Source organism: Hakea prostrata, chromosome 7 (assembly GCF_041222555.1).
Source record: "Hakea prostrata isolate BN-2017 chromosome 7, UWA_Hpros_2, whole genome shotgun sequence".
Classification (NCBI taxonomy): Eukaryota; Viridiplantae; Streptophyta; class Magnoliopsida; order Proteales; family Proteaceae; genus Hakea; species Hakea prostrata.
The window spans coordinates 40,422,097-40,449,166 of NC_142606.1; the positions used below are offsets into that span (position 1 = coordinate 40,422,097).

The 27,070-nt window shown below is 39.0% G+C and overlaps 1 protein-coding gene across 1 annotated transcript in view; it reads left to right on the forward strand.

Annotated features, from left to right (window-relative positions):
* Positions 1-352: 352 nt before the first annotated feature.
* Positions 353-27,070, forward strand: part of LOC149011154 (uncharacterized) — a 50,774-nt gene continuing 24,056 nt past the window's right edge. The window contains exons 1-14 of the mRNA XM_089163240.1: positions 353-663; positions 14,768-14,848; positions 15,021-15,120; positions 15,219-15,303; positions 15,432-15,481; positions 15,569-15,634; positions 18,803-18,882; positions 19,718-19,777; positions 21,564-21,663; positions 21,759-21,836; positions 22,655-22,722; positions 22,834-22,902; positions 23,025-23,102; positions 23,227-23,322. Of these exons, the coding sequence (XP_089019366.1) occupies positions 619-663; positions 14,768-14,848; positions 15,021-15,120; positions 15,219-15,303; positions 15,432-15,481; positions 15,569-15,634; positions 18,803-18,882; positions 19,718-19,777; positions 21,564-21,663; positions 21,759-21,836; positions 22,655-22,722; positions 22,834-22,902; positions 23,025-23,102; positions 23,227-23,322 (1,056 nt within the window). The 5' untranslated portion in view covers positions 353-618. The remainder of the gene's footprint in view (positions 664-14,767; positions 14,849-15,020; positions 15,121-15,218; positions 15,304-15,431; positions 15,482-15,568; positions 15,635-18,802; positions 18,883-19,717; positions 19,778-21,563; positions 21,664-21,758; positions 21,837-22,654; positions 22,723-22,833; positions 22,903-23,024; positions 23,103-23,226; positions 23,323-27,070) is intronic.

Sequence of the window (27,070 nt, forward strand, 5' to 3'; positions counted from 1 at the left end):
TTGATACACTCTTCCCAAGGTTGTAAATGCATGAAGTTCCTGAGATATTCATGGTTAAGTGGCCACATCATCATTGAATTTTCAGGTTTTTCAGGTTCCCAGAAAGACGAAGCTATGAGTTCAGAGTCAGAATCTGCATTATAACTGTTGTGCTGCACTCTGGAGATCAAATAAAATTGAATTCCGAGCCAAGTAAAGTAAGAAGTCCACGGCCAATGTAGTGATAGTACACTGATGTTGACTGAGTGGTTCTCAAATGTCAGCATAGTTTATGGAAAGAATAAGGGCATTCTGGGTATTCTGGCACCTTCCGGTATTTCTATTTTCTATCGATGGGCGGGGAAAAGTGCACAGAATATATAAGAGAAAAAAAGGGAAAACGGAGAGAGAGAGAGGAGAAACCAAGAGAGCGAGGTTGGGAGCTAAGATAACCAAGGGTTCTCTCCGATGTTAATGGCAATTAGGGTTTTCTGTTGATCTCATGAAGTCAAATCTCCGGCTACTTCCCTCTTTAGTCACTTCCTAATGTTGTGTTCCATTCCCTAATTATGTCATATTGTTTTTCTCGATATCTTTAAGGATTTGTATAAATTCAGTAGAAGAAGAGAGAAAAGACTGATGGGCGCACAAGGAAAAACTGCGGCTGTTGCGAATTCAATGCAGGTAAGTGTTTTTATATGATCTCTGTTGACTGGGGTTTCGTAAATTTTCGACTTCGATGATGCCCTAGCGGTGAAGTTCTTCCCCTCTTTTTCTCGTTATCCTATTTCAACTTTGAATTCGATTTTGACTGCACGTTTAACACTGAGTTCTTGCTCATTTTGGCCTGGCGGGATATTTGGGTCCTCTTCCCGGAGGTGTAAAATTTTATATTTCCTGGTTTATTCATTTAATGGCTACTGGAATCTGTCTAAGAAGTTACGCTGATTTTAATTCAATTCCGACTTCTACTAAACTGAGGTCTTTTAGTTTGGTAACGTTCCTCACGGGAACTGAATGGTTGCAGAAGTTGTTATAAATTACACCACAAATTTCTTTACGCGGACTAATTTATTCACCAAGTCATATGGGGCAGTAGCTATTCAGACATTCTATCATGCTTATACAAAGTAATAGTCAGTCGTAAGAATGCATGGTGGATGCTGCAAGCTCTTTCCGCACTTGTAGGCAGTGTAGTTTTTGCAGCTAGATTATGACTATTGTGCTCTTCGGTGAGCCTTCGACTAGTTGATTACTAAGTTTTGCTTATTTGGGAATGCGTTTGATGGGTGTTTAAGCTAGGTTTTTATGACCAGGTTTGAGAATGAGCTCATAGAAGATGATTAGATGGTTGAGGAAATTTAAGACTGAAGAGTGCCTCTAAGGTAATGTAAAAATAATTTTTGGAGACTAGAGAGATTGCATTGTGTCACTAGTGAGGTTTTGAGCTGTGTTGTGAAAATAACATTTTGGGAGTAGGGAGATTAGGTTGTGTAACTACGGAGGCTTTAAGCTGTTATTTAAAAAAAACAACAACTTTAGTTTACTGTTAAATCCTAAAATTTGATTCCTTGATTGATCTTTATTTTGAGTTCTTAAACTTCTTTCATGCATTTTGCATTTTTGGGGTTTCCTAGTTGCACGAGGGTTACTTAATAACTGAGAATCCGACTATTAGAATTGGCTCTGACTTGCAGCCCTAGTTTACATAGGGATGGGTAAATTTTGTTATCATTTTTTTGTTAGCAGTCACCAGGTTGAACTTGACCAACTCTACCTCCAAAACATCTTACAATTTGGAATGATTTACTTTCTTTAAGTGGATGATGATTTGGATAATGGAATACGATAAACTGTTGAGACTGAGGTTTCTGAAAGTTGTTGAATGTGTGTCCTGCTGCTTGTGTGTGCCACCCAAGGTTATTGAACTTGGAACCAGGATCAAGATTGGTCATATCAATTCCTAACCGATTCCATGCTGAATTGGATAGATTCTGCTTGAGAGCTAGAAATGGGTTGTGAATCAGCCATCCCAGTACGTGAGGAATTGGGTCCAGCATCAGCTGATCCGTTCATGTTACAGCACATGTTTTGCCATCGACGTGGGGTCTATAGAATGCAGTTGATGTCTAGAAGACCTTTCCCCCAAGATGATGACTGCCCCCTCCCCCAAACCAAAAAAAAAAAAAAAAAACTCTATTTTCTTGTTGGCGTTTGATTTCAAATTTTATTTTGAGCAAACCGTAGCATTTTATATGTGTAATAGGCTGAACACAGTTTTCCCATGATTTGAGTATTGTTTCATGAAGCTTTACTTTTGAGTTCTCTTATTCTCTTGTCATATATGACTATATGAGTGATAATTAAGGCTAGGGCTTTGCTATGAGATTTAAATACTGAGGGTTGAGGAACCTTGCTAAGAGAGCTGAACACTTTTATCCTTTCTACTTTCTGTGTTCTTATTTCTTTCATCCTCCTATTGTCTGATTCCTGGAATGGAGATTTTGCTTCTGCAGTTGATTGAAAGAGGGCCATTAATCCGTGATTATTCCTTCGTTTAATTTCTGTTTGAAACTCCTGCTAGAACTTTCATTGAACAGTTTTGTTGACTGAGGTCTTGTTTGTTTGCTGCAAGCCTGCAACTATTTTGATCCAACTGTCGATTGGTGAACATTTTCTATGTTATAATTTGCCAATTTTTCCAATGTGATTCCTTTTCTTGAAAACCATGATGCTGCTTCTCTCTGTCCGTATCTTTTCTTTATTCTTGACTCAGGCCAGGGATTAATGTAGTTCTAAGTTAGAAAAGATTATCTAGTAGTCAAACAGTGAGGATCTGGTATGAACTGTAAGTTTGGCTCGGTCAAAATGACGGTTTGATATTAAATTAGGTTAGGGTTTTGTAGGACCAAGGATATGATGGCTGTGTTAGGTTAGGTGATGTAACCCAAGGGTTAGGGTTTCTTGAGATAATTCCCTAGAGCTTAGGGTTAGCTCAGATTCTTCCAGCAGATAATCACCAAGATTCTAATTTCTAAGGATGGGATGGATACCATGGTGGGCTAGTTGTGGTTTGTAGGGAAGGACAAGGAGATACAATTGGGATCCAAATGGTGGTGAGGGAAAAGTTAGGGTTTTACCAAATTATCGTGGGATGATTTTGGGAGACTAAAAGTGTATCCTAGGATTGATGAGATTGAGTTTAGGGAAAGTTGTGGTGATGATTCCTAGGTGAAACAAAGATAAAGAAGATTGTAGGGTTTTGGGAATGGATCTCGGATAGAACTTTGAAGATCTAAGGCAATATTTCTCAATTCCCCTTTTTTCCTGTTTTCTGGTGGCCACAAGTCAGGAGGAGTGAGAGAGAAAGAGAGGGGTGGGGCATGCCAGAGGGCTTTGGGAAGGTGGGGGAGGGGTCTGGAGGGATCGCCAGGGTGGGGGTAGCTGAGGATGGATCGCAGGAAGGGACTGGCAGGGTCGGGGGCTGTGAAGAGAGGGGAGGGGCTCATAAAGGTGCAAGAAACGGGAGTGAAGGGGGAGGGCTGCGGTGGCTGTAGGAGGAAGGGGAAGGGGGCTGAGGTGTGTTTATTTGGAATGCTGCTGGAGATGGAGTGGACTGCTGGATCTTAAAAAGTTGCTGCAATTGAAGGCAAGAAGCTTGAAATCCACCGTGGCCCTCCCAGGAAGGCCACAACCTGTTCTCCCACTTGAGTTCTCGATTCTTTATTCAATGCAGACTAATTTTTCAATGAAGAGAATGGCCTATTTATAGCCTTACATCAAGAAAGAAAGGATTTGACTCTAACTTGGGAATTGGCTTAGACTCAACTAGGGATTAGATACTGACTCAACTATAAGTTAGGAGACCCCTTACAATTTAAAAACAGCCACATAAAATAAAAGAATCTGTCTTTTATAAAAGACCTAATTATCCATAAAGAGTCCCACTTGAAAGAAAGACTCCTTGGGACACAAGAACTCAACCAACTCAAACTAGGACTTCAAAATAGAATTGGACTCAGAAGAGTGAAACAAACTTCTGAATAAAATAAGCCACTAATTAGGGGTTAGACAATGATGAAATTGCCACTATAGGTGTTTGGCCAACCCTAGGTGCACCATCTTGGTTGGCCCTTGGGGCCCAAACTAGGGTTTCAGTTAGGGGTAGGGCTCTTGTTCACATCATTAGGTTTATCTAGCGGAGTTTGTCATTGGATTTTAGGTTTTATTTTTTATGGGATAAGGTTTTCTGGATATGAATTGCTCCAATTTAGGGTTAGGTTTTAGGATCTTGGAAAGAAGAAGATGAAGGAATATGGGGCTTCGAATGGTCAAAATGGGATGTTACTTGGATTGACCTTCCCTTGTGGTGAGAGGAGAACTTAAAGGAATAGTTCTAATGGCTTGTCTGATATGTGGAAGTTTTCGGATTCATGGATGGTGTTTAGGGAGCTATATTTTTTTGGAGGGTGGGGGGGTTTCAAGGAGCTAGTGTTTATGGCTAGAGGACTAAAACGAGAAGAAGTGGGTTGTGGGTTATTCAACATGTTGAAAATCTTCTTTGCATAGCAGCTCGAATGTTTGAAAATGTGCTTGAATTGCTGCAAAGAATGGCTAGCAACTAGAATATGCTTCATGAGGTTGAATATTGTAGACTTGTGGTTTCCTTGAAGAACTTGATAGAGTGGGATGAAGAGTAGAATAGCTAACTCTAGAGGTGGCAATCTTCCAAACAAAGTCTTTTTCAATCAATTGTGGTTTCAACTAACAATTGCAATTATATTTTTAGCCATTCAAAATTTTTGTGGTGCCCAAAGATCTAGATGGGACAAACAGATTTGGTTTTAGGTAATGGATTGTGAATTCCCCATTCAGAGATTTAAATTTTTTCGTTCCTATCTTTTGTGCTAACTTGGACCTCGAGTGACGAAATAGGGTGGTCAGAAATGACAAGCCATCACTGATGGGTTTGAGCCTAGTAGTTTGGCTTCCAAGATGTATAAAAACTTGCTGACAACTTCTTAGGTATTGGATGGGGGAAGAGTACAGAATTCAAGAAGGAAACGGAAAAAGGATTTAAAAAAAATAAAAAATGTACTTGATGGCATGGTTTAGGAATTGAGATCTCGGTCTCAACCTAGATCTCATGATTCTCATCCAGCAAAAAACCAAGATCTGATATTCTTTCCAAGTTCAACTCGAGTGAATTGCCCATCTTGGTGGGTTTTAGGGCTCAGGTTGGGCTGGAATTTGGTATTTAGCCTTGGTGAGGCCTTTTAAATAGAGTGGTGGCCTTAGATTTGGAAGAAAGCTAGTGTATATATGAGTTCTGACTTGGCCCTTGCTTTGAAACCAAAAATGTTGAAGGAATGAAATTGCAGACTTATAAAATATGTTCAGTTGTTCACAATTCCACATTATGACACTGCAAAATTGGTGTATTTATAAGTTATGGGATCGCGGGTGTGATTTCGGTAAATGAAATTGCAGACTTATAAATATATGTTCAGTTGTTCACAATTCCACATTATGACATTAGAACATTGGTGTATTTTATAAGTTACACTATAGTCATCACTAGAGTATGAGAGTGAAATGAAGTCAATGACTAAGTCACTAAACAACTCCTCCAATTCTTGCTCCTCTGCAACCAACACTAGCACCAACACCATCACTCAACATACATTTAATCCACACCCAAACACCTTCTGCAGAACATATTATTTGAAAAACAGGAAATTGGGGAAGAAAACTCACCTTGCTTGAAGAATAGCTTCAAAATTGCTAGATTCTTGTTTATTACTTGCTGTGGATGAACTAGATGGAGTGATGATGCAGTGTAATAGAAGATCTCAGCAGTTTTCTAGCAAAAGCCAGGCCAAAAGTGGAAGGACAACAGCTGGACAAGAAAGGAGGTTGAGTGTCGAGTTGAGACATCTAGTCTTGACTCAACAAGAGGTGGGATTTTAAAGAGCTGACTCGATTGAGATCTTGATTGAGATTTACCAGTCCTTTTTTTTGCCCTTGATCTCGTCTCGAGGTTCTAGGAAACCAAGATCTTGGCCGAGAAGTGCAAGGGAGAAGTGTAAAAGTTGATTGTATTCAAAAGCCAAATTCCTCTACTGGGCCAGGTGATTTTGGGGTGAGCAGATCATGAGAATGATTCAGTTCTTGATGGTAGAAGTGTGGAACCATGCTTCTTTAACCATTCTCTGATGTGAACACAGAGGTCCCCCCTTGGCCGACCCCTATGTGGGGCCCACTATAGGGCTACAAGAAGCCCCCTTGAGCTGGGAAACCCCCTAGTAGGGGTATTTAGGGCATTTTATTCATCTTTGCAGTGATGAAATTATTTCTAGAATTATTTGGAGTTTGAATTGGTTTTTATTTCTTACTTCAAGTTGTGCTTGAATTGGTTAGGTTGTGGATAAGATAAACTATTTCACAACGAGGATTCCTATCTTTGAGGAGATTCTTATCTTTAAGAGTTTACTTTTAATTAGAGATTATCTTTTATTAGTTGGGTGGTTGAATGTCCTAGGGAATTCTTTTGATAAAGTCTTGAGTTATTTAGTCTTCTATTTTCAGCACATGTCTTCAATTGTTTAGATTCTAATTCAAGTCCTGATTATGTGTTGGGATCCTTGTCTGTTAAGGAATCCCACATAGTGTGAGTCTTTTGAAGGCTATAAATAGCCTAGTATTCTTTGTAATTCTGCAGTTTTGATTATTGAATGAAGTTATTGATTTTGAGAATGATGGTTTCCTAGTTGAGGGGGCCATGGTTGAGTAAGGATTTTGTTCAAGGTCTGCACATCTACCATCAAGGTCAGCTTAGTCGTCTTCATTCCAGCTATTTTCAAGCAGCCAAGCAGCCTTCTTCAAGTTCTACAGCTTTAAACCAAGTAAGTACAGAATTCCCCACCCCATCCCCTGCCTCCTCTCTCTCACATAAGACACCCCCAGCCCTCCCCTGTTTCTGTGCAACCTGCCCCACCCCCTGCTCCTGCTGCCACACCCATCCAACAACACCTCCAGCCCCTTACGACTCCCCGAGTCCCTCCCCTGCCCTCCCACAATTCTGTTAAGCCCCTCCCCCACACTGTCCCTGCCCTACGGCCTCTCCCCTTTCCCTCCCAGCCCTCTCAGACTCTCTCTCTGTCTCTCTTTCTTGTGGCTGAAAAATAAAGCAGAAAAAACGGAAAAAAGAAAAAAAGAAAGAAGAAAATAAAGAAGAAAAGAAAGAAAAGAAGAAGGGAAAGAAAAGAAAGAAAAGAAAAAGGAAGAAAGATTCTTTCCTGTAAAGATGCAACCCATACCCATTACATCATCATCCAATTTGGGTTTGTTAAAACCCTAAAACTTTTCCCACACCCAGCTGCAATTCATATATGTCCGAGGATCCGCATAGCCCTCGATTTATGTGTTATTTATCCATTCCTACTTTTTTTATGCCAATGTTGGTGACTGGAGCCAGAAATAAATAGACCTACTCCTCAATTGAATCAAAACTCCAATCCGAACTCCGAGTTGGTTCTTTGAAGATTGAGGTGCATTTGCAGACAATTATGCCATTCGGAAGAAGTAGTTTCCTTCACCCGTCCCATCTTCCCTAATAATATTTTGGATATCTGACTACATAGTAAATGATCCCATCACAAAACCCAAGATTTTCCCTTTTCTCTAAAACCCTTCCCACATAATTTTGGATTGATCCATATCCATCCTTTCCACAATCCAAAAAATTATTTTGCTTATTTCTATCAATCTTAGACATTCCATAATATTTTTACCTTTATTTGCTGGAAGATTCTGGGTGAATCCTAAATTCTAGGGAGTCTTTCTGTGAAGCCCTCCCTGGCGTCCTTTTAATTACCAGTCTGTTGATTAGTCCCTTGTACTAATCAGTCTTGATGGTGGACAACAATCAATAGTGGAATAGAATCGTCCCACTAGCAGTCGGAGATTCCTATTGCCATGCCCTAGCTGAAGCAGGCTTTGTATGTAGTAACTATTAGCAGAGGACATTGATTGGCAACATGGTCTCCCCCTAGTGGGATGCACTAGGGGTGCATGAATGATGTTACTGATTTCATTGGCTTGAATGGTTACTATGAGTCTATTGGGGCTCAAAACCTTGCTCAGTGAGAAGTAAAAAAAATGGATATATTTGATATGATTTATGACCCCCTATTTTTCATTAAAATAAAGGGAAAATCTCTAACTTTCCACTGTACTTACTCTCTATTAAGTGGAACTCCCCACTTGAAAGTGTCACTTCTGATTCCCCCCCAAAAAGTGTAACTTTACCTCCTTCTCCCGTGATATTTTAAAATGGCCAAATTACCCTTTTTTTTCTTTCTTCTCTTTAATCGGTTACATTGATTTTTCTAAATTGTTTTTCGTTATTTCTGTTTCTTCCTTTTCTCCCTTTTTGTACGAATCCATACTTGGATGGATTTATTTTTATTTTTATATTTTTCTTTCTTCTTTTTTATAGAGTTATTTTTTCCTCCATATTTATAGGAAATTGTTAAATGTAATTAGATGTAATTTTTTTCCTTCCTCCATCTTTTTTATCAGAATCTATTAAACATGATTAGATGTATTTTTCTAATTTCACACTCTTTTATAAGCATCCACCAAAGGAAAAATGAAAATATAAATAAAAATTAAAGGGGAAAGAAAAAAATAGAGAATAGAAATTCACCTATGACATTATTGATTGTCATAATAAAATGGAGATGAAAAAAATGATCCAAGAAAGAAAGAAATTGCTTTAATCGATTAGAGGGATAAAAATACATTAGGATTAAGAAATTTCTTTAGTCGGTTAGAGGGATAAAAATAGATTGAATCCTTGATCAGATAGGAAAGATCATGAAGAGAGGGCTTGTCTCACATTTTCCGATCCAATCATCCTGGCCGTGGGCCCAATACAACTCGTTTACTATCGAAGTCTCGAGTTCCCCAAAGTCTGATCATGAACCTACCACCCGCCTAAAATGAATAGTTCGCCCAAAATAGACTATCTGGAAGGAAATGAATGAAGGTTATGTACATCGGTCACCCGATAGATATTGATGAGGAGGGTACTTTGGTCATTTTCAAATATCAAGGGAGAAGAAGAGGTAAAAGTTCACTTTTTTGGGGGAATCAGAGATGAAGCTTTTGAGAGGGGAGTAAGAGTTAATAGAGAGCAAGTATAGAGGAGAGAAATTTTCCCAAAAATAAAATTGATTTAAACATAGCTTCATAAACAAGGGCTGTTGATGATTTATCACCATAAGCTGTTGTTCTTTGTTTATGTGGGTATTATTAACATATGCAGAGTTGCAACTTATGTGGGGTAGAATGGTAAAATTACCAAAAATTAGAACAAGACCTTGTTTTTCTCTCTCTCCAACCTCCGTTTGCTCCTATTTTCACTTTACAATATTTTACGGACATTGAAATTTGCCCAAACCAATGAACGCGGGTCAAAACTAAAACTAAAGCCAACAAATATTGATGCAACCTAGGGTTTAGGGTTAGATTTTTGTATCTTCTTAAGTGGAACCAGCACACAATTAAGGCCTCCGGAAGTTTGGCTACAGGTTGTAGGGGTCTTAGAACCTACTGGGAATGGTATTTCGGATCTGAAATTTGATAAGAATTCAGAATTCAAACTTGAATTTCAAATCCTAGTTGAACTGGGATTCGTCTAGGGCTAGGGTTTGGGGTATTGGGCTGTTGTTTTGCAGTTTACAACAGTGAAGGACTATTCTGCAGTTCAGAAACTGGTTTAGGTAAGCAGGAAGAATCAGAATACAAACTTGAATTTCAAATCCTAGTTGAACTGGGATTCGGCTAGGGTTTGGGTTTGGGGAGTTGGGCTGTTATTTTGCAGTTTATCACTAGTGAAGGACCATTCTGCAGTTCAGAAATTGGTTTAGGTAAGTGGGACTGAGATTTAAGGTGTTTGAGAGTTTTCTGCAATTTAAAAAATTCTGCAATTCTTCTCAAGGAGGAAGATGAAGTGCAGAAATTTGGAACACCAGATCTAGGGCTGCTTAGGGAATTTTAAGGTTATGGTTCTATAGGCTTGGGTGACTCTAGGAAGGGTATGGTGAATGGTTTAGGGCTAGTTGGGGTGGTATCTGCAAACTTGGGAAGGAGAAGGAAGGGGGATGGCTTCTAGGGTTTGAGGAAGGAGCTGGAGTTGTGGGAACTTGAAGTGGAAGGGGCTGCAATGAGTTGTGATGAGTTTGAGGTGGTGGTTAGGGTCAGACAAGGGAATAGGGGGCTGAGAAGGTTGTGCAAGGTGCAGGAGGGGCCGAGGGGGTGGGGAGGCTTGCGGACCGAAGAAAGGGCTGGGAATGATGCGTGAAGGGGATGTACTTACTTGTATGTTGAGAAGGATTGCTGTGATTGTTACTTAAGTGCTGAAATGATTGCTTGAGTTCTTGAAGAAGAAGAAATAACTTGAAATTTGCAGAAACAATAACTTAATCCCAGCCGCAGGTCACCTTCCGAGGGATCCCACGACTTCTTAAGCCAAGTTTTCACTCAATCAATTAATTAATTATCAAATCTGTCAATGACAATAAGATTAGGCTATTTATAGCCACTTAACCCAAATAGACTCAAACAATGAAACTTGGTTCCTAAGTAACCAAGACTTAATAATTTAGGACTCAACTAATGAATTCCCGACTAATTAGGAATCTAATTACTTACCAAACCTGGACTTTCTAAAATAAAAACCCTATCACACCAACAAACAAATACCAACTTTAACTCAATTACTAAGACTCCAACTTAGAAATAAAAACAAAATTAAAGTTTGGAAATGAAAGTGGACTCGGTCAACTAATGAAGCTCAATCTAGGGGGTAGGAAAATGACCATCTACCCCAGGACAAATTCGGCTCCCCCATGGTTTGGGCCTTCTTCCAGATGGGCTTGGGCCCAGTTCTTGGCTCTTTTGGGGCTGATTGGGGGCTGGTTTCATCAGCTCTGCCTTTTTTGAAAACATTCGTCTTCTGATGAATGTGCTTCTCTAGCTCTCTTGGATCAATGCCTTGGAAGTCTTCGATGTGAACTCTTCCTTGCATCTTGTCGTGGAGAGGAAGCAGTAGGTGTGTTACTGTTTGCACCTTTCCTGGATAGTACTTGGGTGGGCTTGGATTAGTGGTAAAGTAATCTTCAATCGTAGAGGATTAAGTGTTAGGAACCCAAGGAGGAAGGATGGAGTTGATGGTCATGCCTTTGGATCCCTTTTCGTCTGCACTTTAATTGTCACTGTTGTTATGGCCCGTAGGAGATTTAGAGTATCTTCCCCAAGAAAGAAAGTGAAACCCAAGTGGTCCTGTCTCACATGGGAGTGTTGTTGGTAAGGATCTGATATCTATGGACAACAATGCTTGTCTTGTACTATAATGAGTCCCTGGAGGAGTGGGTGCCTCAATTCCTTCTCCTTAGTTGCTATGACCTTGTCTCTGCTTTCGCCTTGTCTGTAGGAAATTGTGGGATTGGTGAGAGGGTTCACCATCTGGTTGTGGAGGGAGTTGGTCGTGGTGTCTTGGTTGAGCTTTTGACTGGGTTCCAGGTGTTGGATCCACCAAGTGCTCTGTTTTGGTATTGGAGTACTTCAGAATTGCTTTGAGGGCCTGCTTCTTGATCTCTGCTGGTATAAGGGTAAGAGTACAATCTTCTTACCTTTGTGCCTCAATTTACACTTGTTTTCCCTCCCCATGATGGTTTCATCATTATCATACAACCAGGGTCTCCCTAAAGTAATGTCAGTCAATCCCATGGGTACTACATCACATGATATCTCCTCTGAGTAAGAATGGAGCCTAATGAGAACTCCACACCTATGGTGACTTCTAATTCTTCACTGTCTACAAAAGAAGCTTTATGGAGTTGGGGATGCCTCTCACTTTTAATATCAGCCCTCTTTACAAATTCTTTTGACACCACATTTAAGTTACTACCATTGTCAACAGTTACCAAAGATTTGTGCTCGCTTGATTGGACTTTATTGTAGAAGCAACAACTCCTCCTCCAGTCTTCTTCTCCTTCTGGCTCTGCTGAAAGGACATTACAGTTGACGTTGAGGGAGTGGCTGCAATATAAGCCTTCCATGGGGCTGTCTGCTGCTTGTTTTTGTAGCTCTGATACCAATAATGTAAACCATAGTTTAGGGTTAGCTTGCAGGATCTTCTAAACTGGAACCAACACTCAATTAGGGTTTCTAAGTGTTTCAGCTAGGGTTTTGGCTGGGGAGGGATGGAGTGTTAGGGCTGCTGGGTCAGCTCTTCAAAACTAAATTCTAATGCATCTCTTAAACTAGAATGGACTCTAATTGCTGGAACTCAAATAGAATTTAAATTCTGAAATTTCCAAAAATTCTGCAAATCCTAAGGTTGAAAAGTGCAGAAATTCTCAGATTAGGATAGAAGGGATTGGATGGGCCAATTGAATGAGGGCTTTTGCTTAGGGGTTGGGTGCGGTCCAAGGAGGGTGGAATGGGTTTAATAGGGGCTGGGGAGTTAGGGTTTTCAAAGGGGAAGGCCTGCTACTACTGCAAGACAGAGAGGGAAAGGGGGAGGGCTTTTGACTGCAAGGGGTTGGATAGGGGCTGCTAGGGCAGAAGGGTAAGGGTGAGGGGTGATTTGTGTTGGTGTTGGGGCTGGTTTGGAGGTCAGGGGTTGAGGGGAAAGACTGGAGAGGGCTGCGGATAGAAGATGGGATGGCTAGGGTTTGGATTGGGGTATTCCACTTACTAAGTTGAAGAACTTGCAGAAAAACTCTGTGATTGAATGCTTGATGCAGAGGGAGCCTTGAAGTTGAAAAAACAATGCACAATATCCAGCCGTAGGGTATCCCTTAGGATCCCTCGACTTCTCAAGCCAATTCACAAAACTTTGGTTTATTCAATAATCAAGATTGAGAAATAACATGATGGACTAGGCTATTTATAGCCTTTATACAACTGAATTGGACTTATAAAAGAACTCCCCTACCTATTTGGGATCCAACACTACTTAATTAGAATTTGACTAAAATAAAATCACTTACTAAGAGTCTAAGATAAGTTTTCTAAATTTAGAAAACCCTATCCTAAACAAATCACACTCATCAACAAATACTAACGTAACTATTAAGACTCTAAATTAAAAAATAAAAACAGAATTGAAAATCAGAAATTATTCTGAACTCAACCCTACTGACATAGACTTGATTCCAAGGGGTGAAAATGACCATTGTGCCTGGTCAGATTCGGCCCCCTGGTTTGGGTCCTATTCTGGATAGGCTTGGCTCCTTCTAGGCTCTTTTGGGGCTGCCTGGGGGCTGGTTACATCATATATTTAACAAGGTAGACCAAAACCAACTCAAAACCAAACTGATGATACATAATATAGTGTTCATCCAATGGTACCAAAGCTATTTCTTGTTATACAATATCTTATGTCTAGCAGTAACCATACAAAAACTGTTTATCACTCAACCTGTTAACGTAACGATTATTCACAAAAAGTTTGAAGAGATGAACACAAGTTATGCCAAAGAGAGCCTAAAGTGTATCTCCCTTGGGTTTATAAATAGGCTTCCAATCAATGTCATAACTCATGGGAGATTTAGGAATTGAATTCCTAAAAGAAATAGAACTGAAAAACTTCTTAGATCGTGGGCTCCTACTAGGCTTATGACTTGGGCACTCGAAAAAAGAAAAAGAAAAAAAAAGGAATAGAAACTACTATTATGCCCTTGTAACTTAAGCTAGGCAGAATGTATTTAAATAAAGGCCACTTGTTAAGCTATTTTTGTTCTTGGCCTAGACACTCAACTTCTAGGTCTGTGATTGTAGAAACCTTTGAATAAGGGGCAACACCCACATCTATCAACCCTTGGTTTATTTTAAAGGAAAAAAGTTTAATTTGGTGGTGGAACTAGATTGTGGCCACTCCTCCTAACATAGATTTACTACCTCACCACATCGTATTGCGCCCAAAGCAGAGCACCATATAATCTTCATTAAAACATTTAGGTCCTAATTTGGTCTGTTACACCATGGACTAACATGCTTAAGATAAAAAAAATTCCAGCAATAGGGATTAGTAACTTATTCACCTAGCAGTTGCATAGTTTCAACTTAAAGCTTATATAAACTGAAACAAACAACTGAAATAAAACTGCAAACTTCTAATTAAAACCTAGGCCTACTTTTCAAATATGAAACTAGAAACTAACCAAAGTGAAGGAGATGATGTGCTGGATTATTTGTTCTCCACACAGTCTAGACTTGGTCCCAACATGATCTTCTAGAAGCATTTAAGATGAGGCAATGTTGGTTGACACTGCTTGTGTGAACAGTGTTTTGGTCTTCAATTCAACCTCCATCAGCTGTGCTGCGGTGACCTGAATTCTAAGATCATCACTTTCAGCTGCTGGCTTGATATGGATGAAATAGGACCAAAGATTGCAGGCTGCTCGATAGTCCTGCTGTATGGGCCATTCTGAACCAGATTAGGAGCTCCAGTTAAGAGCTTGGATTTCATCAGGCTGTAGTCAATGGCACCTGTAATACAGTTTTTAATAATCTTCTTCTTTACTCTAGCACCTTTCTCTAGTTTTCACAACTGTTGAAAAAAAATCTGACTGTTGCATTTGACTTTTTCTTCTTGTATGGCTTTTAATCGCAGAGGGATTTCTATTTGCATGGTTTCTTCTTATTCCCTATGAGTGGAAGTTTCAGTTCTTAGGAATCTCTTCTTATATCCCTAATAGATCTTATTTTGCAGCGTGTTAAGGTCTACCGTTTGAATGATGATGGAAAATGGGATGATCGTGGAACTGGACATGTATCTGTTGATTATCTGGAGGTTTGTTGATATTTTTGGAGTGCATCTTATTCTTCCAACTGCTCTTAATTTTTGGTCTTATGTAAGTTGTGCATTTATCTTTTCCCCTTTCTGTGGGAGAAGAAGTGTGGCATGGTCAACTTGGAGTGCTTACTCAAACTAACCCCCACCCCCTTTAAATAAAAAATAACAGAGATCAGAAGAAATTGGTCTTTTTGTTGTTGATGAGGAAGACAATGAGACGTTACTTGTGCATCGTATCTGCTCTGATGATATCTATAGAAGGCAAGAAGGTATTTCCATTTTCTATATTGTATTCCTGATTGTCTTCAGTTATGGTTCTTACATTATGGAACAACCGTAATAATGCGGCTTTATTTTACTTTCCTAGATACTATCATTTCTTGGCGAGATCCACAGTACCTTACAGAGCTGGCTCTTAGCTTTCAAGAGAGTGCTGGGTGCTCTTATATCTGGTAACTGTCCAGCTCTTTCTAATAGTGTCATGGTGACACTCCCCCCCACCCCCCCTTCTTTTTTTAACTTTTATGCTATCATATAACATTTTTCTTTCTTCCTCCCCCCTCCTCTTTTTGACACTTAGGGACCACATTTGCAGTGTGCAAAGAAATATACAATTTCATACACTCGGTAGTAAGTATCTGTTTCTTATTTGTGGTCTCTGAATTGCTTGTTATTTGTTTTTCATCACCTTGTTCAAATGTCTGAATTTCTTCATAGACCTTGACGTGGGTCATCGCTCGACCACAGAGCCATTGGAGACATCTGGGACTTCCCAGGCCAATGGTAATTCTTCCTAAGCTTTTTTTCTTTCTCCTTTTGGGTTTGTTTGTTTTTTGTGTGTGTGTGTGTGTGTGTGTGTGTGTGTTGCGTGCGTGCAATTTATGAATGAAAGAAACAAATTACTCGGAGATCATGAGGAAATCCAAGCTAAATGGAGAAGATCACCTTATAGATTGATTCTCATTGCACAAAGTGGTCAATTCTGAGTTTCTTAAGGAAAAATTTCTTCTTTGGTAGCAAACTATTGGTTGCCCTCTGTAATATATTAGGTCACATTCTGTAAGTTTTTATTGTTTTACTATAAACAGATAACCGTTTTGGAGTGTTTCTGGTTATTATTGTAAATGTTGAATATGTTGATAAACTATATCCACTTTGAATCAGAAAACGATTTAATTGAGTACTGTATTTGATTGATCAAAACAGTAGCCAAATAGGACCTTTCACAGGGAATCAAGTTCAGATTTGATAGACTTAAGATGAAACAAAATTTAGATGTGAAAGAGGGTTGAAACTAGAGTGGTATTATAAAGATAATAGTGTAACAATACGGGCTGAATAGATCTTCAAAACAAGGCAGAACTATGATGAAGAAATTGAAAGGACAACATTAGGGAATTGAGAATAACAATGTTAACACTTGGGCTTCACACCGCAAGGTGGATCGATTGGATCGAACACCAACCTACCTTGATCAAACACAAAGATTCTCCATAGAGAAGGAATGCGAACAAAGCAATTTGATTTCAATTGATGAGTTGTGTCTTCACATCTTACATAAGTCTCTTTATATAACATTCTAAAGAGACATAAACATTAATGGTAACATCCAACCACTAGCTAACACCACTTACCTATTAATAATCAACTACTACCTAACTCTTGACAAAGGAAAACTCTTTTGACAATGAGTTCTTTTATTTTCAAACCACAACCCCTTTTATTGACTTTTCAAAAACTAGACTTGGGCTTAGGTTTAGACTATGAAGTTCAACATATGTGGGCTAACTTTAACCCACTAAAATAGTCCTAGCCCATGAAAGCCATGGGCTGATTCAGGTGATAGCTTTAGGCCTTTGATGGGCCTAATCCAATGGGCTTTTTCTTTCTTAAATATGTCTTTAATTCTGCATCACGATTCCAAGCTTTAAAAACCCAGTTTAACTTCTCCTTGTCTCACCATGCAGTTCGCTTATCCATTGCTATAATTCCAGGCTTTTCAGCCAACCCTTGTTGCATTTTATGTTGGAATAGTGCTGAATATGTTGTCTTCTTTCCTTCTCTTGCGCTCTCTCTAGCTCCATATGGGAGGAAACCATTGCCTCCGTTAGGCCCTGCGGCTGCTGCCCTAGGTCTTTTGCTTGATGTGGATTTTGAGATCCTTCTCCAGTAACTCTATTTGTGACTACATAGGTAAGCTGGTGTTTGGGACAGCTATTTAGCACATGTGGTCGCAAAGTAATCTTAGGGTATGAACCCTAATTCTAAGGTTGTGGACTTGATTGAGAAAGTCATCTGGTTCAATGTTTCCTTGAGACTTCAAAGTTTACCCTCCCCCACTATTTTTGGATACCCCAATGAACAGATATACTGTTGATACCTGGGGCCTAGGCTCTTACTGAGTAATTTTAGTTCGACTAGGATTTGAATGTTTTTCAAATAGGAGTTGGAGTTATTATTTTCTCTTTAAACAATGTAAGATCTAATGCTTCACATGCTATATGAATTTTGAGAAGTGTTTCCCTGCAATGTAGCTAAGGAATCCAGGGCATGGATCAAGAACCCGCCAGATCTTGTGAGTTATCTATGATGTAAACCAACAAACTTATACAGAATCGGCCACCTCTTTCTTTCTTGCAATCTTGATCTTTTCTTGGGTTGGAAGATTCTGCAGTCAGGGCTTTCTGGGAAGCTGCTCCAGGTTTGTGATAAGGAAAAGAAAAGGAAAACCTAAAGGAGAAAGGCTGGAATGATAGGGGATTAGGTATTAGTGAAGCGGGAGGGGTTTTAAGGGTACTGCAGGGTTTAAAAGGGGGCTGAGGTTGTCTGCGATGGAAGGGGAAGGGTGAGGGAGGGCTTCCGTGAGCTAGGAAAGGGGGAAGAGGGGCTGGGATGGGGAGGTGAGGGGCTGTACTTGCTTGAGATGGTAAAGCGCCGCTTTTGTTTGTGCACTTTTAAGGCCATCACAAGAGGTCAACCTGACCTTGGTTTGGGGCTGCCTCTGATTGCTAGCTGCTTAGATCTCTTTTTTTCTCTCACCATTTAAAATTTTAGTTTTCAAATTATTTCTAATTTAGCCGTTGGATTTTTTAAATTCTTTAGGTGTTCGATTTAGTTTTATTGAATTGAAGGTCTGATCCAAAATTTAGGTATATCAGCAGATCGGATTGGGTTTAGTTTTGGTTTTACTGTTTCTAGGCTCTTCGCCCATGGGATCTTTTTTTTTCTAAATTACTGCCGAACTGCTTGTCGGATTGTATTGGCTATTGTTTCTAGATTTTGGTGATACTTAGGAGGGTTTGATTTGATGTCAGATTGAGGGTTTGTCTTGGATTGATATGGAAGGTTTTCTTGCAACCAACAAACAGTGCCACACGGCCCCTCCCTAAAAAGGAAAAAAGAAAGAGATATTCATTGAAAATTTTTATTGAAACACCCACTAATAGAGGTAGCCTACATAACAGCCTTAAAAGAGACTGATTTCTGAGCTCAGTATTTGAAAAAATTCCTAAGTGCTTGTTGGTGCCCTCCGGGCCACACTATTCCCATAATAAATTAATTTGACTGGTTTTCACTGCTGGTTATTTGGCTAGTTCTGCATGTGCTTCACCTTGAAAACATAAGATTTCCATCTTCTCCTATGTCCTTCAAATTAATATGCTTAATGTGTGATTGTTTCATAACCTATCAACTGTTGGTTCATTGAATTTGGTTTGTTTAATTTTCGCTATTCTATGTAATCTGAAAAATATGGTAAGTTGTGTTCATTATGACCCTTGGAGCTTCTGCTCTGGCCCCTTTATTTTTAATTTTTAATGTGGACAGCATTATTTGAATTAGCAGGTTTCTAGTATTTTCCTTCACTTCATTTTCAGCTCCATAATTTGTGCAGAGTGTTGGTTGTTTGTCTAATCATTTTTCCTTTCCCTTTTTTTTCCATTAATTATGTAGATGAGACATTTCATGGTGCCCACAGTGAGCTGAGGGAATTGCCAGTTGTTGAACTATCAACACTTCCTCTAATCTTGAAGGTTTTGTCAATAGATATTGTTCTCTTCTCACCCCTTGACTTCTCATTATATGTGGATTTGTACTGTTGTTTCTTGCTGCTGTATGAGTTGCCTTGGTGAATGTCTTGTTCTTTCCTTGAGTTGGTTTTCGCTTTTATTTTCCCTGCTTTTTTCTGGCAGTCAATTGAATTAAGTCGTTTGGATTTTTATATAAAGTGATGATGGCGGTCGAGTTTTAAAATTCTCGTCTGATGGAGTTTAGAGTCCAAATCACCTCCCTGTCAGGGGAGAGGTATGTGCTCCCTTGACGCTTCTCCATGACACAATTGGGGGGCACATGGGACCCATTGGGGGTCCACCTCTGATTCTTTTTGTCAATATTCTGAGGTGGGCCCACCTATTGTGGTGGAGAGATGTTAGGGGAGCATACACCTCTCCCTTGACGGGGAGGTCATCCAAACTCTGAAGTTTACATATCTCGACAGTATTTTGAATTCTCTAACTGAACTTGCCTACTGTCTTGTTTTTCCCATTAATTATTTATTGGTTTATACTGCAACTTGGCGAGTAAAATTCCTGATTTCTTGTTTGTGCACCTTTGAGATGCTTAAAAAAAAGATTCTTTTTCAATTTACTGTTTGTTTAACCTATTTTCTGTTCTTAGCACAAGGATCATGGTTAGCATGAGATTTGAACTTTATCTACCTATTTGATATTACTTTTTCCCTGCTGGGCGAGGAGATGTAATGACCTATTTCACGGTGTTGCTACTACTATTATTGTTTTTCCAGAATTTAAAAAAAATTATTATTAGCATGTGTTCATTGCTTGTTAAGTAGCTCAATGTTTATTGCAGACTGTGACAGAAAGCGGCATTGCAGATCAGATTCGAGTGACAGAGCTTATTGTACAAGATGTAAGCTTCTTATAAACTTTGAAATTTGAATACAACAAGCGCAACAACAACCATAACTTTATCGAGTCAACCTTTTTATTCCTTAGAAAATCTGTACTTGTTTAACAGGGTATGTGCCTGCTGTTATGTTTTGCCAGGCATTGTACCATACTGGAAACTCTCAGAAATGACTAGAATAATAAACATACCAACTGGCCGAAGAAATTTCCGTTCAAACTCTTCTTCCCAGTACTTCATTGAAAATTTTGTCAGTAATCTGGACTTTTAGAATAATATTTGTAGTACTACATGTAAGTGAGATTCACTAAGATGTTATTATGTATGGACACTGCTGGAAGTAATGGCAAATTGCATGGTTGAAGTACTATTAAATAATCCAATTGAGGGAGAATTTCAGGAAAGAAGTCGATAACTTCTATTTTGTGTAAATTCTTGTTTCTCTGAAGTCGAAAAATTTCAGCTGAGATCCCGACATTTCCAAAAACTATGTTGGGGATACTGAAAGCTAGACTGAAATATTACCAACTTCTTCCATACCCAGTTTTCTCACATCCAACTATGACACTAGTCCAGTCTGTGACTAATGCAAAGAAAGATGCTTCATGAGAAACCTGACTACCGGAACACCACCTCTCTTCACCAAAAAGCTGGACGAAGCCATGACGTCAGTGTACACCCCTAGGATCCATCTGTTAGTGGCCAGAAACCCTAAAAACTCGGCTGAAGACTGTATTGTCCAAGAAACTGAACACTTTAGGCAGGGAAATATCGATGTTTCAAGGCTTTGTCATTGATCTTGAAGATCCTGGGCTGCACTTACTTCTATTCTGGATGTATCCCTAGGTTGAAAGGATCAACTAGGGGCCAATTACACTTACGAACCAGCCAATTTGGTTTGGTTAAAACTGGGTGTTTTGCCTACTTTATCTGTACCCATGAAAGTGTACAAATTGCTTCTTAAGATTAAATACTGAGCGCAGGGAACTTCAGTTGTAATGCTAAACTTCATAATTTTGATGGAATTCAGCCAGTTCAGTTGCAGTATTTAATCTAGTTCTTATTTTTATTTTTTTAATTATTGGGTAATGTATTGAGTGTGCTCTTGAAGTAAGCGGTTCTCTGTGACACCCCAACTCAACATAAAAGAAAAGAAAAGAAAAGAAAAGAAAAAAAAAAAAAAAGGAAAAAAGAAAAGAAAAGAAGGAAAATAAATGGAAACAGTCTTTGATGATTCATGCAATCTTGGTTGGATAAAAGATGCCATCTCGTAACTTTTCAAATGCATAATTCATTACCTGCACTATCAAAGTGATATCTCATTTTACATGCCTACAGTCTTTGTGATACACTGTGTTCACACATCAATAAGTAACCAGAAAAATGCTCGTATGAGATCATTGATGTTCCATTGAGAGTGCCCTTTTTTTGGCATATATTTAAGGAACTGGCCCTTTTTTAAGTTGACTTTTTGTGTTACAATGTGATTGCTCATGGTTCATGACTTTGTGTTAGGCATTCCGTTGGCTATGCTTCTGTGAAATTGTAATGGTATCTATTCAAAGTTAAAAAATTTGAAGTACTAGTGCTATTTAAAAGAAAATGAGGAGTGTTTCCTTCTACTACTGGAGATGAAGTTCTAGTGCATTCTATTTTACTAAACTTCTGCAACGTTTTGGTTTTTATTTTTCTTTTTTTTGTAAAGTTTTTCTATGATCCTACTTTTTTCTTCTTCTTGTTCCTGTGGGTTATGAATTTAGTATTTCTGAACATTCCATTTTTCATGCAGCAAGATTTCTTCAGCAAGCTGATGGATCTGTTTAGAATGTGCGAAGACTTGGAAAACATCGAGGGTCTTCACATGATATTCAAAATAGTCAAGGGGATCAGTCAGTGCTTGTATTTTTATGTACTTTATTTGTATTTAATTGTCTTCATACCCTTATTCTAGTGCTAACTACCTTCTTATTGTTTTTGTCCACAGTTTTGCTCAATAATCCTCAGATCTTTGAGAAAATTTTTGGGGATGAGCTCATCATGGATGTTATAGGTTCACTGGAATGTAGGTTCTTATTTTGGCTGTCAGTTTTTATTTTTTATTTTACTTTTTTAGTTTTTTGAGTTGAAGAAAAGGAGTATCGATGTCTTGCTCTCAATAGTACAGTAATATAATGTGGAGATGTTTGTTAGCTATTGTCATGCAAAAATTTGAGGTAATAGTAGTACCAATTAATTCTCCTGGAATGGCTTGTAGCTAACAGTATAGTTGACTATCAATTTATAGATTTATTGAGGGACAAAAATTGTGTGTTTGTGGAGTAGTCTTTTTCTTTCAATTGCTGAGCTGAGGCATACATTGTTGACTCATAAGAATTGGATGACATAATTCTCTGAGTAAAGATCGAATGCCAGTCTACTAGTACTCGGGGGTGAAAATGGTTGGGAAGGAAAAGACAAATACATTTGGACAATATTGGCTAAAATATAATGACGTCACAGGTTATCTTGCTTGCCTTGTAGTTTCTGTCCCACTGAAGGCTTTAATCACTTAGTACTCAATTATATGAAGTGAGGAAAGTTAAATTCATCATTTACTACCCAATATGCAGTGAGCACAGTATTTTATTGGCCCGAATAAATAGGGTTGTTAACTTGTTATTTGGATGTTTATAAAGAGCTTGAATGTGGATATATCTTTGCCTTCTGGTTGATATATTCTGTTGCGTCATTTGTAAGGGTGTTTTGAATTTGAAATTCTGTCAACTAGAAACATAGACAATTCAATGCCTTTCTTCTTTGGTTTTCTCTCTTCATTTTCATTTTTAACCAACACACACTTCAAATGTTGTTCCAATGTTTCCTGTTGATGCTGCCTTGCAGATGATCCTGATATTAGTCTAGTCCAGCATCATCGAGCCTTCCTAAAGGAGCATGTGGTTTTTAAGGAGGTGATATTTTGTTAACCTGTTCTCTCTCTTCATTGTCATCGTGGGTCTTAGTCTGCTCATCACTTTTAATATTAACAAACTGATTATTTTTTTCTTTTCTGCTTTCTACAGGCAGTCCCTATTAAAGATCATATGGTCTTGTCAAAGATACATCAGACATACAGAATTGGTTATATAAAGGTTATGATGCTATCTTGATGCTGGATTATTGGGTTGATTTTCTCTCTGAATGCCTGTTTCACCATCTCTGTGGATTTAGATGTGCTCCCCTTCTGATTCATCTCGTGCTGTTACTTTTTTAGGATGTGATTTTTCCAAGGGCATTGGATGAGGCAACGGTTGCAAATCTCAATTCCATCATCCATGCAAATAATGCTGTAGTAAGATTTAATGCTTTGATTGTTCCAAATTATGATCTTTTCTAGTAGAAATTTCAAATTCTAGCTTTAGCTTTAGTTTATTTTTTTCTCATTTCCTGATGAACTCTATGTTACTTTGTTGTAGGTAATTTCATTGTTAAAGGATGACAATACATTTATTCAGGAATTGTTTTCAAAGATGAAATCACCTTCCACCTCTACAGAGTCAAAGAAGAATTTGGTAATATTTTGGTGCATCTTTTCATTGGGCTAAGGCATGTTTACTTTCTATTGCAAATTTTGCTCTATATAAACTCAACTATTCCTTAACCCTTCTGATTGAGGTTAGCTGTATGAATTCTGTATTTCAACTTTACTCCTAGGTGATAGTTGTTGATTTCTTGTTAAGTTTAATCTTTGCATTACTATGTCGTGTGTTTGGCCGTATCCCACTGATAAGACAATTAAAGTGCAGGCTTTCTTACCCCATCTTTTCTCCAAAGTTTCCAAACTAGCACAGTCGTGTGGGAGTTTCTTATTGTGTTCCCAAATCTCATTTTTATATGGGTGAACCTGGTTTCAATTCTTAGGCAACAGAGAAAACCCTTACCTGCAATAGGAGGCTATGAAGCCATTGAAGAAAGCTGGAGTGTGCTAGTAAATAGTTTTTTTTCTATATTCCATTATAGCTTCTTTTTGCGAGCCATAACAAAACAAAGCCCATTCTGTATCTGTATACTAATTGAAGAGTCTCCATTTTATGGAATTTCTCATGTTATCTGCTTCTAAAGTATCTGCGTAGTTTGTCAGCTGGTCTTGGTTTCCATTTGAAAAAAAGACGTTGCTTTGATCACATGGAGAATTTATTTTCTTCAATAAACAGTGAAATTTTTATGGGTTTCTCGTTCTCCCTCTATGCATTTTTCAGTATAGCCAATTTGCATGTAAATGATAAAGGGTCCTTGGAGCAAGCTTCTTTTCTATGGTATTTATCTGTTGTCCAGTTTGATGAGTGTACGCCACAATGACTTTGACCTCATAACTCAGATCACTGCAGCAATGAATGCCCTTGGTTTCATTCATGGTTAGACGTCTTGCTTTGGAGGGCAATCTCGCCCTTCAGAAAAACCAAGATCGTGCTCAAGGTGGCGAGATCTTGGGTGAGATACTGTAAATCTTGAGGGCTCAGATTGGGGGGGGGGGTTTAAGAGTCAAATTGGGCTCAAATATGGTATTTAGCCAATTGTAGGCCTTCTAAGCACACTGGTGGCCTTAGATTTGTAAGAAAAGAACCCTATGTATGAGTTCTAACTTGACCCTAAGTTTGAAATCGAAATGCTATAGGAATGAACATGAGGTATTAAAACATAAAATATAGAACCATTAAGACATAAGTGAAAACCAAGTGATAAGATACATCAAATAGCTTAAATTGTTCAGAATTCCATCCATATGAGTATACTACAGCATCATCATTCTTGACTCTCAAAAATACAATAATACAATCATCATAAATTTATAAATCATAACTTCATAACAGAAGGTGGGATCAGCTTGACCTGCACCATGACCACATCCTGCAGGTCCTTTACTAGTGGCTCTATGTTGTTCAGCCAACTTGATGAGGTGCTGAAGAATATCATCCCTCACAAAGACTTACTGAACAGAGTATTTGGAAAAAATAAAATTCGGGGGGAAATTTCTCCTTGCTAGAAGAACTCCTTCAACTGATTTGTCTTGTTTTGTTAATGTTGATGTGCTAAATCTTGCTTAGGAGTGTGGTAGGTGAAGATCCGGCGAGAATTGGGCAAAAAATGGGGACAAAATGAAGGTTCAAGTGTGCTATTGAGATATGTGGCGAGAGGAGTGAGAGAGAGTTGAGATGAGACTGGATCTTGCCTTGACTTGAGTGAGATCCTTTTAAAAGGGGCTGGGTTGGACTGAGATCTTGACTCGATCAAGATCTCGGTCGACTTGGGGTAAAATCCTGGACTCGGCCTACATCTTGTCCCACCATGCTGGAAAAGCGAGATCTTGCCGAGACCTCTGACCATGGTTTCATCTACAGCATTACTACCCTAGACTTTGATAATGGTAGGAAGGGAGAGGGACCAGCCTTTCGGTCCTGGTTTTGAAGTAATTTGGTACTATTGCCTTTGTGTTATCAAATTGAGCTGGCATGCATGGTTGATGTTGAAATTGTCATTTTATTGCTTTGACCTATAGGCTTACGTTACATTTATTTGCATAGTTATCTAAAATAAGAGTCAAAATGATCATATAAAATCAAATATTGGTCTCCTCACCACCCCTCTTGCATGTGGTTTGGGAAAATGAACTGATGCAAGTCCCAAGACCTACCCCAACTTGAGGACCAATGGCAAGAACAGGGAATAAGTGCTACGCTTGCTGCCAGCAGCCTAGGTTGCTGCCCAGCAGCATAAACAAACCGCTCAAACTACCAGTGCAGTTTTGTAGTAAGACCCAACATTGACTTTCTGGTTCTGTTCTGTTTCAGTCAGTCTATATTAGAACAGGTCTATCAAGAACCGAACTCGCCCATCCTTTTTGGGCACAGGAACGCCAGAACCAATCCGAGTAATCAACCGCTTTTATAAAATCTGCCTCCAACCCCTCTTTTACTTTAATTTGGAAAAGCACATTAATTAAATAGAGCTTATTAAAGACCTGGTACACCTTAAATAGTCCTTATCTGGGACCTGATACACTTTAATTTTGTATCCTTGTTAGGCTAGTATTTATTATTAAGAGTTTAACATTTCAATTCAGTTTTCTATCCAAGTAATACTAGGAAACAATTGTAAGGCTATAAATAAGTCCCTGTGCATGTAATAAGATTTCGGATCAATAAAATTGGCTATTACAGCCTATGTATGTTTGCTTAGGAAAGAGACTGCTTCAGTGGTAGTAAGGAACCCCCAGTTGCTTGAGTGATAGAAATTCCCCAGTTTTCAATTGAAGAAGCTCTTTGGCTGGAACAGTGCGCCTAGTTGCTTCCGCCCTTCCGTGTCAATCAAATACAGTGTTTGTTCTCCAACTAAATTGGTTAGCCAGCAGCTGTTCCATTCTCCTTTCCATCCTTTTATTTTCTATTTTGATGCCAACCCCGTTGAAGCCCTCTTCTCCATGTCCATAAGCCTTCCACCCATATCTGAATATTCAACCATCAGAATCTTCCCAAACTACAGACCCATCATCCTAGGATTCATACAAGCTCTTGATCCTGATTCCAGCCCCTTGTCCCAATCCACAACCTTATTGCTTGATGCCCTTGACCTCTAAAACCCTAACCCTTCGTCCAGAATTCGAAGGGAGTTAATCCCGCAGTCATCCATCAATAATCCTCCAGATTTAGAGAACATAATATAGGCCCTCAACCCACCTTCAATTCCTGTTTTGACTCAAACAGAAACCCCAAATAGTTCTGGCCAAAATTCTCTAGAAACCCTCATTTTGCCTGACAGCTTATTCATCTAAGATCTGGGATTATTGGCCCTCATCCAATATAGGCTACATCATGAACTGGATCCCCATCATTATGTTGTTGCTCCTCTGCCCGAGACGCATGGGGGGAGCCTCTGATTTTTATGGGTTGGTTGGACATATTTGACAACACCTCTTTTCTTGACCAGGCATCTCTAGCCTCGAGGTAGGTGTTAAAGCTCCCAATCTAGCTTAACATTTGACTTCCCTCCCTCAGGTTTGCACGCTACAATCGACATCGCAACTCACAGCAATCGCATAATCAAATCAGGTTAAGATGAAGGATATAGCTTTATTAATCAATCAATCACGAAGAATAATAACTCTTGTAGAACATCAAAAGGAATTAGATTTATTCAGTGGCTCCACTCTTCACCTACAGTACCTGAGAGCAACTCCTCTCCCCTTTAAGGTCTACATTGCAATTTCCCTAATCCAATGCCATTTCCCCTCTTCCCTTCCCCTATTTATCAGTTCTTTTCCTG